The 15,700-nt window shown below is 39.5% G+C and overlaps 1 protein-coding gene across 1 annotated transcript in view; it reads left to right on the forward strand.

The window, feature by feature from the left end:
• Positions 1–14,612, forward strand: part of LOC128643955 (C-type lectin domain family 2 member B-like) — a gene marked incomplete at both ends in the record, with an annotated part of 34,538 nt that extends 19,926 nt beyond the window's left edge. Inside the window, 2 exons of the mRNA XM_053696723.1 lie at positions 3,916–4,022; positions 14,557–14,612. Of these exons, the coding sequence (XP_053552698.1) occupies positions 3,916–4,022; positions 14,557–14,612 (163 nt within the window). The remainder of the gene's footprint in view (positions 1–3,915; positions 4,023–14,556) is intronic.
• Between the last annotated feature and the right edge of the window lie 1,088 nt (positions 14,613–15,700).

A 15,700-nucleotide genomic window follows, 5' to 3' on the forward strand; every position in this document is an offset into this window, starting at 1 on the left:
CGCCATCTTAAGTACTGGCAGAAAGTCTGCCAGTACTAAAATAAAAGTTATCTTTTTTTTTATATAGCATATTTACCTACCCCCTTAGCCCCCAACCTCCCTGACTCCCCCAAACAGCTCTCTAACCCTCACCCTCTAACTTATTTGGAGCCATATTGGTTACTGGCAGCTGTCTGCCAGTAACCAGTTTATACAAAAGTATATATATATATATTTTTTTTTTTTTTCTGTAGTATAGCTTCCCCCCCCAAAGACCATCCCCTCACCCCATCCCCGATCCCTTAGCTATTTATTAACCCATTCCCTCCCCCTTTTCTCCCACTTTAAAGTATTATTTTTTTCTGTAGTGCAGTAGTTCCCACACGCTCCCTCCCCGTTCACACGCCCGCCCGCCACCCCCTGTACACGCGCGCGTGTCCGTGCGCGCCCCCAGCAACCACGCCCCCGATCCCGCCCCCCTCTTATTCAAAAATGCCATCAATGGCTGCCCACCCACCTCCCACTTCGACTCCCACCAACGATTTTCGGCCATCGATGTTCGGTGCAGAGAGGGCCACAGAGTGGCTCTCTCTGCACCGGAGGGGTAAGAAGGGTTATCGCAGGATGCCTCGATATCGAGGCATCACTGCAATAACCGGAAAGCGTCTGGAAGCGCCGCTTCAAACCCCTAACGTCGTATAGGGTACGTTGCTGGTCTTTAAAGACCAGTTTGTGCAGGACGTACCCTGTATGACATGAGTTGTTAAAGGGTTAAATGTTGAATTCACCCGTAAAAATCTAACCCCCAAAAATATAAAAATAAGCTGACACATCAAAGCAACATTCAAAACCCCTAAACCGCCATCCCCCAAAATTGCAACTACTAAATAAACGTATTAACCCCTAAACTGCTATCCCCCACATCAGAACTACTAAATAAACGTATTAACCCCTAAACCGCCAACCCCTCACAACGCAAAGTATTAAACTAAAAACTAAGCCCCCTAACCTAAGACCCCCTACCAGGTTTTGTATGTTTGGAAAATCCAGTGTCTGGGTCATTACTTTCATGGGGGCACATAGTGGTTAGGAATATAATGCCTTCTCTACCCTCTCCTTGTGATTCTCAAGAGGGTTAATTCCTTCCTTGGGGGGTCCTGATTTTACATTAAGAGTTGTACCTGTTAGATGAGGGTATATTGCTCTGTCATCATCAGGGGATATCCATACTTTTATCTTAAGGGTAAGTGTATAGCTCTTATAGGGTATTCATGAATATCCTGAGCCTACTTTTTACATACGTTTTAACAAGTGTTTACATATACTTATTAATTCTACAGTCTCTTATGAAAAACTTGTTTTCAACGTAAATGCTCATGCCTGTTGTTTTTATTTGCAGTACAAAAGCTTAACCATGCTTATCGGTGTTTTTAGATACAATATTGCCTTATGATGAGGGTGATGTTTTCCAAGGTTTATCCATATGGATATTTAATATCTCTTAGGACTTCAACATACTTTTTCTTATAGAGAAAGTGTTTCACATAAGAGGTATTCCTGGGGTATTATGCATTTTTGCCTGTGATATATAGGTTTATTGCTTCTATAGAGAAGCCTGGTGACTTACCTGTATTGCCAGTGATATATAGGTTTATTACTTATATAGAGAAGCCTGGTGACTTACCTGTATTGCCAGTGATATATAGGTTTATTGCTTCTATAGAGAAGAATGGTGATTTACCTGTATTGCCAGTGATATATAGGTTTATTGCTTATATAGAGAAGTCTGTTGATTTACCTGTATTGCCAGTGATATATAGGTTTATTGCTTGGAAATGCAACCCTAAAGGACCAATAGAGCAGAGGTAAGACTGCAACTTTGGGGTATCTGCCACCCTAATGTCCGGGACCTCGGCTGTGGCAACTAAAGGCCCTCCCTGAACAGCACCCTGGCTAGCCGCAGGCAAATTTGAAGTGCCATCCCCAACAATGGGAATTGTAACCGGAATGCCTGCTTGAGAAACTGGAACTGATGCCCCTGACATCGGGGCCCAAGCCCTGGCCACCAATGGTTGAGCAACAGGGGCCGCAGAGGCCTCCACCTTTCACAACAACTCCCGCAACCCCTCCAGTAAGCTCACAGATACACTATTTGACCCTGAAACATTCGCAATGCCACTTGATATCCCCCCGACCTTGACAAGTTTGTAATCTCACCTGCTGCCGCCGTCATGTTTCAGGCATCCAGAATGCCGTGAAACACGTGTGTCCCTGCCCTAAAACCAGAGGCCCTTTCGGCTGTGACAACATCTCCTGCCACATCCTTGTGAACTACTGCCCCAACCCTTAAGTCAGTCCTATCAGATGGCTGTACCCTCCCACCTTCCTCCAATCTGCCCCTAGATGTGAGTACAGCATCACCTACCGCCAAAGAATGGTAGGCCTCACCAGACGCCGGTCCATCACCGGGGTTCAGATGAATCGATTCCATCCAAGAATCCACCAGACGGAAGGAGTCCTCCTCTCCTCCGTCAACAGGACACCTCTCAGACTGCTGCTCCAAAGATGTGCCCCTTGAGGCCAACACCGTACCTGCTAGTGGAGAGGGAACATTAGCACAAACATCTGACACAGTACTTCTATACTGAATCCTAGCAAAAAAATGTTCCCCCCCTAGTAACATTAATATGCCTGAACACCCCTAGGGGGGAATGGGGGACCACATCCTCACCCTCAGATGAGCTAGGGAAATCTTCAATAACCACAGGGTCAGAGTACACTCTAGGGCCCCCCTCCCACGTGCACCTCTCCTCTTGGCCCTAGGAATCCTACCACACGAACTAGAGACCCAGACTTGCAAAAAACAGAGCTACCTCTAGCACTACGGCAGACCTGTAACTGTTTAACCCCTAATTGACATACTTGGGAAGGCCTAGCTTCAGAAATAGGTGCTGGCATCCCTGTACCATCCTTAACTGGGGCCATAATCCCACCCTCCCCAGGCCATGAGTCTAAAACCATAAATTCATCACCTGACTGGACCCAGCCCTGGAGGGGCCTAAATGTCTAACCAGATCCCCACAAACCACATATACCTCTGGCCTTTGAATTGCCCCCTCTGTTTGCACCTCCCCAGGCTCCCTTAGGTTGTGCTGCCCCTCATGTTCAAAGTGCACCCCTTGTTTTAATCCCTGATGCACATCAACCCTAACAGGCATTCGCTCTTTTTGCGGCTCCCCAGGCCCCCTAAGGCAGTGAAAACCTTCATGTATACCTTGTCCCTTATGTTTTGAGCCTTGAGAATCATGACTGCTATCTGTTATGTCCAGGGCCGCCCCACCGACATGCTCTCACCCTCATGTACCACCTCTGCCCCTGCTAGGGCCACTTCCTCTGATGCTGGAACTCTCTTACCACTGCTGGGACTTCTCCTCCTGTGACCACTTGCTGTACCATGCTCAGGGCTGAGCCGTTCTGCAGGTCGGGAGTGCCGCGTGGGTCTAGATCTTTGGACTGGATCCTCCTCTTCAAGTTGGACACATCCTTCTGCAGAAGAACCGCCAGGTGCGACCGAATCAATTCTGGACCTCTGACTCCAGCAACGTCCCAAATCTTCCAGCTCCATGGCTTCAGCAGCAGAAGCCTGAAAAAGAAGAAGATGATTGTGATGCCACTCCTGTATGGTAAGTAACATCAACAGAATGGCGCCAACTCTGGCTTCCTGGGACCTCCTCCTTCCTACTCCTCCCACTAGCCCTGCCAGAGCCTAACTCCTCCCCCTGGGTCAAAGGACCCCTCCACCTACCATTTGCGGGGCCTGACATTTTCTCCTGTCTCATTTTTATTAATATAAATGCTAATTTGATATTTTTTAGTCAATAAATAATAATTCCATTAATAAAATAATTATACTGAATAAACATTTTTGTGTTACAGAGATTCATTAGGATGACATCACAAGATTACTGGGTTGGACTGGAAAATCTGGGGACTCATCACCAGGGCGGTGACTGGACAGGAAAATGGTCTGATGGTAGAACAGAGTATGTACAGCTAACTGTCATTTAAATAATGATTTCATGTGTATTGCACAACTCTTACTAATGTGACTTATGTCTGCAGTGTTATTGTTTAGTATATAATTATATTATACTGTCAGTATATATGTATGTGTTTATATGCAGGTGTTTGTGTATTACACATCTGTTACTGAAGTGACTTATGTCTGCAGAGTGTTATTGTTTAGTATATAATTATATTATATTGTCAGTATATATATGTGTGTGTTTATATGCAGGTGTTTGTGTATTACACATCTGTTACTGAAGTGACTTATGTCTGCAGTGTTATTGTATAGTATATAATTATATTATACTGTCAGTATATATATGTGTGTGTTTATATGCAGGTGTTTGTGTATTACACATCTGTTACTGAAGTGACTTATGTCTGCAGAGTGTTATTGTATAGTATATAATTATATTATACTGTCAGTATATATATGTGTGTGTTTATATGCAGGTGTTTGTGTATTACACATCTGTTACTGAAGTGACTTATGTCTGCAGTGTTATTGTATAGTATATAATTATATTATACTGTCAGTATATATATGTGTGTGTGTTTATATGCAGGTGTTTGTGTATTACACATCTGTTACTAAAGTGAGTTATGTCTGCAGAGTGTTATTGTTTAGGATATAATTATATTATATTGTCAGTATATATATGTGTGTGTGTTTATATGCAGGTGTTTGTGTATTACACATCTGTTACTGAAGTGACTTATGTCTGCAGAGTGTTATTGTTTAGTATATAATTATATTATACTGTCAGTATATATATGTGTGTGTTTATATGCAGGTGTTTGTGTATTACACATCTATTACTGAAGTGACTTATGTCTGCAGTGTTATTGTTTAGTATATAATTATATTATACTGTCAGTATATATGTGTATGTGTTTATATGCAGGTGTTTGTGTATTACACATCTGTTACTGAAGTGACTTATGTCTGCAGAGTGTTATTGTATAGTATATAATTATATTATACTGTCAGTATATATATATGTGTGTGTTTAATGTTTGTGTATTACACATCTGGGGCGCGATCCGATATCGATCGCAGTTTGCGGCGCAAGCGAGGGAACCGGCGTCGCCCGCAGTTTCAGCTCGCAACTCGAGCCATCCCATATAGGTCGCCGTCAGATGCTAACGTGCCGTAAGTCTCACATACCAGCGATGTCCAGAAATCTGCGTAAGTACAAATTTCTGGCGTCGCCAGTGACTTGCGGCACGTTAGAAACTGCCGGCGCCTATAAAACCTGACTAAAGTTTAAAACACCCGCACTGTCTAACATGCCTCCCTAACATAGCCCGCACTGTCTAACACGCCTCCCTAACATAGCCCGCACTGTCTAACACGCCTCCCTAACATAGCCCGCACTGTCTAACCCTCTATCCGCTATCCCCCCTCACTAGCCTAACAATAAAAAAGCTATTAACCCCTAAACCGCCGATCCTTTACCCCGCCGCAACCTAATAAAGTTATTAACCCCTAAACCGCCGCTCCCGTACCCCGCCGCCAGCTATATTATATCTATAACCCCCTAAAGTGAGCCCCTAACACCGCCGCCATCTATATTAAAATTATTAACCCCTAATGTAAGCCCCTTACACCGCCGCCATCTCTATTAAAATGATTAACCCCTAATTTAATCTACCTACCCCGCTGCCAGCTATATTATCTATATTAACCCTAAGTATATTATAGTTAATATAGGTATTACATTATATATATTAACTATATTAACCCTAATTATATTAGGGTTAATATAGTTAATATAGTTACTATAGTATTTATATTAACTATATTAACTCTATCTAACCCTAACTAAATTTATATTAAATTAATCTAATTCATTTATAAACTAAAATATTCCTATTTAAATCTAAATACTTACCTATAAAATAAACCCTAAGATAGCTACAATATAATTAATAATTACATTGTAGCTATGTTAGGGTTAATATTTATTTTACAGGTAAATTGTTAATTATTTTAACTAGGTATAATAGATATTAAATAGTTATTAACTATTTAATATCTACCTAGTTAAAATAATTACCCAATTACCTGTAAAATAAATCCTAACCTAAGTTACAAATACACCTACACTATCAATAAATTTAATAAACTACAAACATCTATCTAAAAATACAATTAAATTAACTAAACTAAATTACAAAAAAAAACAAACACTAAATTACAAAAAATAAAAAAAAGATTACAAGATATTTAAGCTAATTACACCTATTCTAAGCCCCCTAATAAAATAATAAACCCCCAAAATAAAAAAAATTCCCTGCCCTATTCTAAATTCAACAAATTTCAAAGCTCTTTACCTTACCAGCCCTTAAAAGGGCCTTTTGTGGGGCATGCCCCAAAGAATTCAGCTCTTTTGCATACAACAAATACAATACCCCCCCCCCCATTACAACCCACCACACACATACCCCTATTCTAAACCCACCCAAACCCCCCTTAAAAAAGCCTAACACTACCCCCCTGAAGATCTCCCTACCTTGTCTTCACCACACCGGGCCGAACTCCTGATCCGATCCGGGCGATGTCTTCCTCCAAGCGGCAAAGAAGAATTCTTCCTCCGGCGATGTCATCCTCCAAGCGGCAAAGAAGAATTCTTCCTCCGGCGACGTCTTCCTCCAAGCGGCAGCAAAGTCTTCATTCTTCCGGCGGCATCTTCAATCTTCTTTCTTCGCTCCGCCGCTGCGGAGCATCCATCCCGGCCGACTGCTGAACTTGGAATGAGGTACCTTTAAATGACGTCATCCAAGATGGCGTCCGCCGAATTCCGATTGGCTGATAGGATTCTATCAGCCAATCGGAATTAAGTTAAAAAAATCTGATTGGCTGATTGAATCAGCCAATCAGATTCAAGTTCAATCCGATTGGCTGATCCAATCAGCCAATCAGATTGAGCTCGCATTCTATTGGCTGATCGGAACAGCCAATAGAATGCGAGCTCAATCTGATTGGCTGATTGGATCAGCCAATCGGATTGAACTTGAATCTGATTGGCTGATTCAATCAGCCAATCAGATTTTTTTAACTTAATTCCGATTGGCTGATAGAATCCTATCAGCCAATCGGAATTCGGCGGACGCCATCTTGGATGACGTCATTTAAAGGTACCTCATTCCAAGTTTAGCAGTCGGCCAGGATGGATGCTCCGCGGCGGCGGAGCGAAGAAAGAAGATTGAAGATGCCGCCGGAAGAATGAAGACTTTGCTGCCGCTTGGAGGAAGACGTCGCCGGAGGAAGAATTCTTCTTTGCCGCTTGGAGGATGACATCGCCGGAGGAAGAATTCTTCTTTGCCGCTTGGAGGAAGACATCGCCCGGATCGGATCAGGAGTTCGGCCCGGTGTGGTGAAGACAAGGTAGGGAGATCTTCAGGGGGGTAGTGTTAGGCTTTTTTAAGGGGGGTTTGGGTGGGTTTAGAATAGGGGTATGTGGGTGGTGGGTTGTAATGGGGGGGGGGGGGGGTATTGTATTTGTTGTATGCAAAAGAGCTGAATTCTTTGGGGCATGCCCCACAAAAGGCCCTTTTAAGGGCTGGTAAGGTAAAGAGCTTTGAAATTTGTTGAATTTAGAATAGGGCAGGGAATTTTTTTTATTTTGGGGGTTTATTATTTTATTAGGGGGCTTAGAATAGGTGTAATTAGCTTAAATATCTTGTAATCTTTTTTTTATTTTTTGTAATTTAGTGTTTGTTTTTTTTTTGTAATTTAGTTTAGTTAATTTAATTGTATTTTTAGATAGATGTTTGTAGTTTATTAAATTTATTGATAGTGTAGGTGTATTTGTAACTTAGGTTAGGATTTATTTTACAGGTAATTGGGTAATTATTTTAACTAGGTAGATATTAAATAGTTAATAACTATTTAATATCTATTATACCTAGTTAAAATAATTAACAATTTACCTGTAAAATAAATATTAACCCTAACATAGCTACAATGTAATTATTAATTATATTGTAGCTATCTTAGGGTTTATTTTATAGGTAAGTATTTAGATTTAAATAGGAATATTTTAGTTTATAAATGAATTAGATTAATTTAATATAAATTTAGTTAGGGTTAGATAGAGTTAATATAGTTAATATAAATACTATAGTAACTATATTAACTATATTAACCCTAATATAATTAGGGTTAATATAGTTAATATATATAATGTAATACCTATATTAACTATAATATACTTAGGGTTAATATAGATAATATAGCTGGCGGCGGGGTAGGTAGATTAAATTAGGGGTTAATCATTTTAATAGAGATGGCGGCGGTGTAAGGGGCTTATATTAGGGGTTAATAATTTTTATATAGGTGGCGGCAGTGTAAGGGGTCAGATTAGGGGATAGATAAGGTAGATGGCGGCGGTTTTAGAGGCTCACAGTAGGGGGTTAGTTTATGTAGATGGCGGCGGGGTCCGGGAGCGGCGGTTTAGGGGGTAATAACTTTATTAGGGATTTCGGGGGGGGGGGGGATCGCGGTTGACAGGGAGATAGACATTGCGCATGCTTTAGGTGTTAGGTTTATTTTAGCAGATCGCGGTTGACAGGGAGATAGACATTGCGCATGCGTTAGGTGTTAGGTTTATTTTCTAGTTAGTTTAGGGAGTTACGGGGCTCCAATAGTCAGCGTAAGGCTTCATACGGCTGCTTTTTGTGGCGAGGTGAAAATGGAGTAAGTTTTCTCCATTTTCGCCACGTAAGTCCTTACGCTGCATATTGGATACCAAACTGCGCGGGTTTGGTATACCTGCCTATGGCCCAAAAAACTGCGGGCGACGGCAGAAATATACGGGCGTAACTTCTAGGTTACGCCGTATATGTGATACCAAATCCGCGCAAATATTGGCGTCGCCGGCTTTTGCGGGCGACGATTTATATCGGATCGACCCCTTGTTACTAAAGTGAGTTATGTCTGCAGAGTGTTATTGTTTAGTATATAATTATATTATACTGTCAGTATATATATGTATGTGTTTATATGCAGGTGTTTGTGTATTACACATCTGTTACTGAAGTGACTTATGTCTGCAGAGTGTTATTGTTTAGTATATAATTATATTATACTGTCAGTATATATATGTGTGTGTTTATATGCAGGTGTTTGTGTATTACACATCTGTTACTGAAGTGACTTATGTCTGCAGTGTTATTGTTTAGTATATAATTTTATTACAAGACCAGAGACTCCTATTTTATGCATTAATCTTTCTTTACTACTCAATGCAGCCTTTTAAAGAACAATAACATTAAAGATAAATAACATAATACATAATAAGAAGCTAACAGAAGCTTATTATAATGAGAGAAAAAACAGCCAATCAGCACAGAGAATAGGCTATAAACTGAGTACACAGCAAACACTCTCCCTCTTTCTTTTGCTGCTCAAAAACAGATAAGTTGTGCACAATATTATATCCATAATCATTGACCTTGTATATTTTATTGTTTATAATTCGTTTTTTAAAAATTTTGTAGCCTTATTTTCTAACCTTATTAAACGTTTTGCCTACTTTCCTCTTTTATCTTAATGTTTCGTTTTACAATAGTTTATTATTTTTTCCCCTCATTGTGTTTCGCCTTGTCAGCTATGTGCTCCGGTTTTTCTATGGACCCCTCTGACTCCTTTTCCCTTTTTGGCTAAACCTTTTATTTCAAAATTTTATCTTACTGTCTCCTCTCCCTTCCTGTTCTATCTCGGCCGCTCCGACGCCATTTTGTGGGCTGTCCCCCTCCCCTCCCTTCCCGCCCATTCACGCTGACGTCTGTATTTACCTCAGTCAGTCAGCTGCAAATTCCTGGGAGGTCGAGTGGTAACATTGTTTGCCGTTACACTCGACATTGCTTTGAGTCACTAAAAGTTTTTTTCTGTTTCCAGGCCTGTATTGCCATCTACTGGCTCCTTTATATATTATAGGCGTTCTGGTTTAAAATATTTATATGTGGGCTAAACATTTTTCTACTTAATGTAATAAAATCGTTTGGCCATAAACAAGCTAACTTAAGTCAAAGATAAATCGTTTTGCCATAAGAATATATATCCTAATATAATATATTTTATATATATACATATTTATTAAGGGAGTTTATTTTAATTATATATTTATTCTTTCACTTTGTATTTGCTTCAGACATATTTTAATTACCATAATGTCTGAAATGCAAGCAGATACATCTCCCTTAACGTTACAAACTGTACAGAATATGATAGATTCTTACATGAATAATTTATTTAATAAAATGTCCTCTTTGATGGGAGAAAAACAGAAAAAGATTTCTTTAAAAAGAAAAAGCCTATTGCCTATAAAGCAAGCAAAAAACTTATTGAAAAATCTCATCAGCTCTTAGCTAAGCCCGCTATTCCTCACAGCAAAGGAAGAAAAACCGCTGTCAGTAGAACCCTGCACCCTGAGGGTAACCAAACGGGGGATACTTACATATGCAAAAAATTAAAATGTAATAATAAAGAATTTTCAAAAAATCCATCTTCAGAATCAGATGATTCAGATGGTGATGAATATACAGATATAAATTCTGATAACTTCAATGAATCGGATAATTCTGACGGCTGTCCCGCAGCCAAAAAACAGAAAAAGAAATCTAAAAACTGTTACAATTATAGTGAAGACGAGGAAGATTTTATTGATTGTCTGGGCAACCCTAGATTTAAACCAGACGAACTACACCATCCCCGGTCTGCTGAGTGGTGTCCCCCCATTGACAGCCAAATTTATTTATCATCAATTACGTAAACCCCTAAAGAAACAAACCCGTAACAAAATGAAGGCTGAATATCCTCGCCCCCTTTTACCTAAAAATGCCTCTATCACTCCAGAGGTTGATCCCAAGATTTTAAAATTTATTGGCACCCCTGGGTACAAATTGAAAAAAGGGGTAGACAGATCCTGGAAAATTTGCCAGGACAAACTTCTGGATTCTGTCAGCCCCCTGACTAAACTGTTTGAACTGTCAGAACAGGGAGTTGCAAAAATTGTCCTTTGGATCCCTACGTAGTAAGAGAATGGGTCCAAAGATTATTTTGCTTTATCGGAAATACCAACTGGGCCATGTCTGGTGAAAGACGCCGTAATATTTTAAGGAAAATAGACCCCAAAATTTCAGATTTTTCCTCAAGCAACTGATAAAAATGGTCTTTTATTTGGTGATTTATATTTAAAGGATCTTAGCCAATACGTAAACACTTTCTCCAATTTAAACAAAGTAAAGACTTCAGTGAAGAAAATTTTCTACCCTAACCAAAGTTTTTCTGACAAGGCCGGGAGAGGCAGAGGCCGCTTTCCCGGCCGCCAATCCTATTTTTCAAGGTCTTACTACTTTCCCCATCAACCTCAATACCAACAACAGTTCCAGACACAATTTCAAAGAGGTTATTCAGAACCATCTACCTCCTCCTTCTTCCCGACAAGAGGTCGCCCTTGGACCCAGAGAGGTTTCAGGACCAGAGCCAGAGCTAGACAAGCTCCTGGTAAGTTCACTATTTCCTCCTCTCCCTTTTTTCCCAAAAAAAAATGGTGGCAGACTCGCCCTGTTTGCCCAAAATTGGGCTTCAATTACTTCAGATCCTTGGGTCTTACAAACAGTTTCAGGTATTTTCATAGAATTCATATCTCCCCCAATCCAAGTCTCTCTTCCTCATCCCATTCATTTTTCTCAGGAAGACGCTCTTTTGGTCAAAAAGGAAATTTCAACTCTTTCTTCCAAAAAAGCAATTCTTCCGGTTTTTCAACCCCGAGATTTTTACCTAAGCAATCTATTTTTAGTAAAAAAGAAAAACAATCAGTTCAGACCGCTCATAAATTTAAAGACTTTAAACGCTTATGTAGTATACCATCATTTCAAGATGGAAGGAATTCACTTACTAAGAGAGTGTTTAAGAGAAAACGATTGGTTGGTTCGTCTAGACCTTACAGACGCCTATCTAACTGTCCCAATCGTTCAAGAACATTGGAAATATTTGACTTTCCGTTGGGAAGACCAATTTTGGAACTTCACTTGTCTTCCTTTCGGCCTGTCCTCCGCCCCTTGGATCTTCACCAAGTTACTCAAACCTGTAGTGGCTTGGTTGAGACTTCGAGGTATTCGTCTGATAATTTACTTAGACGATATTTTAATAATGGACCAAGATTTTTGTTCTCTTCAGAATCACCTAACTTCCACAATTTCCTTACTAGAATCCTTGCGCTTCATTGTGAACTAACAGAAGTCAGTTCTTTACCCTACGAAATCCTTAATTTTCCTAGGATTTCAAATCGATACAATGCTTTCCACTTTGAGCCTTCCGTCAGACAAAGTGAAGAACATCAAAAAAAGAAATTTCCAAAACTTTATCAAAAGATTCAGTCCCCATCAGAACTATAGCCAGAATAGTAGGTTTACTATCATCCTCTATTCAGGCTGTTTTTCCTGCCCCCTTACATTACCGAGAACTTCAAAGACTGAAAATTCTTCATTTGAGGAAAGGGTTTTCCTATTCTCATTTGATTCCTTTGTCTTCAGAAGCCAAAGAAGAACTTTCTTGGTGGCTTTCTCATTTGGAAGCTTGGAATGGGAGAGCCATTTTTGGCAGAACTCCCGATTTTGTTATAGAATTCGACGCCAGTCTTTCAGGCTGGGGTGCGCGTTGTGGTCCTTCCATCACGGGTGGCAAATGGACATTGGAGGAGAAACGTTTCCATATCAATTGTTTGGAATTATTGGCTGGCTCGTTTGCAGTCAAAAGTTTTGCCAGATTTTCTTCTCCAGTTTCTATTCTCCTGCGCATGGACAATATTTCCGCGGTGCAGTATCTCAATCGTTTGGGAGGCACCAAATCGAGAAATTTGTCCAACATAACCAAAGAGTTTATTCATCTTTGTTTAGACAGAAATATTATTCCAGGTCAATCGAACGCAGCTGCAGACTGGGGATCTCGTTATTTAACAGATTCCAGCGATTGGAGATTAGACAGGAAGATGTTTCTTTCCCTTCAATCTCTCAGAGGTCCCTTTTGTTTGGACCTTTTTGCATCCAGGACCAATTTTCAAATTTGCCCATATTTCAGCTGGCGCCTGGATCCGGAGGCAGCGGCCATAGATGCTTTCCTTCATCCATGGCCCCCTCAGAAAGCTTATGCTTTCCCTCCTTTTTCAATGATCCCGAGGACAATTTCAATGGTTCGCAGGGATCTTTTATGCCTGACAATAGTGACTCCCTTTTGGCCAACCCAGTCATGGTATCCCTCCCTTCTGGAGATGTCCATCAATCCCCCAATTCTTTTTCCTCCGCTTCCTCATCTGTTAGTCAACCCAGAGGGCGATTATCACAGTCTAATTCTCCAAGGGTCTCTTCTCCTGATAGCATGGACAATATCAGGGGACCCTGGTCCCTCCGAGGCCTTTCGGAGGGAGCTAGGTCCCTCATTGAAGATTCCTGGGCCCCAGGCACCCGCAAATGCTATTTTGCCGCATGGTCAAAATGGTCTAGCTGGTGCCTGCGAAGGAACTTGGATCCCGTTTCTTCTGATTTGAATAATATTATTAACTACCTTTCCCATCTTTTTGACTCAGGTCTGGCTTACAGAACCATTAATGTTCATAGGTCAGCTATTTCGGCCAGACATAGTTTAATTAACAACTCTCCTGTCGGCAAGCACCCTTTAGTTTGTAGAATACTTAAAGCCATTAGATTAAAACGTCCTCCTGTTCCCAAACATGAGTTTTTCTGGGACGTTGATCTAATTTTTTCTCTTTTCAAATCTTGGCCTGATAATAATTTGTTATCTCTAAAACAACTTTCTGCTAAACTAGCTACTCTTCTTTGTCTTATCTCTTTCAGGAGAGTATCTGATGTGAAAGCTTTAGATTGGAACTAAAGGAGTTACCTTTTTTCTTTCTCGAAGAACTAAAACTTTATCTACATCTATTTTCTATCCTTATCTTCCTTCCGAACCTTCTCTGTGTGTGGTTGAATGTCTAAAGTCATATGAATCTAGAACCTTAACTTTTAGAAAATCTAACTTTAACCAACTTCTAATTTCTTTTATTCCTCCTCACGCTCCTATTACTTCTACCTCTATTGCTAGGTGGGTTAAATGGGTCATGAAAGAGGCTGGTATTAACATTTCTTTCACAGCTCATTCCGTCAGAGGTTCTGCTGCTTCAAAGGCCTTTTTAAAAGCGGCCCCTCTCCAACAAATTTTACTTGCTGCAGATTGGTCTTCTGATTCCATTTTTAAACAATTCTATTTCAGACCCATTCAACATGCCTCTCTTAACTTGTTTTCTTAATATGCTTTAAACTTGCATAAAATAGGAGTCTCTGGTCTTGTAGTAAAATTCCGATTATCCTAATATTTTGAAGGTATAATCTAGATTTTATTAAAGACACAGAGACGAGTATTTTCCCCCCTCAGAAATAACTGTGTATTATTTCTCCCACCCTATCTTATTATTATATGTTATTAATATTTTTTGCCTTTAACAGTATCCATGTAATTTCAATCCACTTTCATCATCTGGATTCTTCCCTACAACTCAAAAGTTTCAACACCCAACCATTGAATTCTGGACATCTATTTGGTCTTCAATCAAGTTCAACTGTTCATGGAAATCCTTCTATCAATTCTACAGGAAAATTACTTTTATTATCCTTTGTTTTTTCGGACTTTTTGTTTTTTTCATGATGCTTAATATTTTATTTCTTTTGAGCATCAACTTGAAAGAGGGAGAGTGTTTGCTGTGTACTCAGTTTATAGCCTATTCTCTGTGCTGATTGGCTGTTTTCTCTCTCATTATAATAAGCTTCTGATAGCTTCTTATTATGTATTATGTTATTTATCTTTAATGTTATTGTTCTTTAAAAGGCTGCATTGAGTAGTAAAGAAAGATTAATGCATAAAATACTCGTCTCTGTGTCTTTAATAAAATCTAGATTATACCTTCAAAATATTAGGATAATCGGAATTATATTATACTGTCAATATATATGTGTGTGTTTATATGCAGGTGTTTGTGTATTACACCTCTGTTACTGAAGTGACTTATGTCTGCAGAGTGTTATTGTTTAGTATATAATTATATTATACAGTCAGTATATATATGTGTGTGTTTATATGCAAGTGTTTGTGTATTACACCTCTGTTACTGAAGTGACTTATGTCTGCAGAGTGTTATTGTTTAGTATATAATTATATTATACTGTCAGTATATATGTATGTGTTTATATGCAGGTGTTTGTGTATTACACATCTGTTACTGAAGTGACTTATGTCTGCAGTGTTATTGTTTAGTATATAATTATATTATACTGTCAGTATATATGTGTGTGTTTATATGCAGGTGTTTGTCTATTACACATCTGTTACTGAAGTGACTTATGTCTGCAGAGTGTTATTGTTTAGTATATAATTATATTATATTGTCAGTATATATATATATGTGTTTATATGCAAGTGTTTGTGTATTACACCTCTGTTACTGAAGTGACATGTCTGCAGAGTGTTATTGTTTAGTATATAATTATATTATATTGTCAGTATATATGTGTGTGTTTATATGAAGGGGTTTGTGTATTACACCTCTGTTACTGAAGTGACTTATATCTGCAGAGTGTTATTGTTTAGTATATA

Source organism: Bombina bombina, unplaced genomic scaffold (assembly GCF_027579735.1).
Source record: "Bombina bombina isolate aBomBom1 unplaced genomic scaffold, aBomBom1.pri scaffold_1550, whole genome shotgun sequence".
Taxonomy (NCBI): Eukaryota; Metazoa; Chordata; class Amphibia; order Anura; family Bombinatoridae; genus Bombina; species Bombina bombina.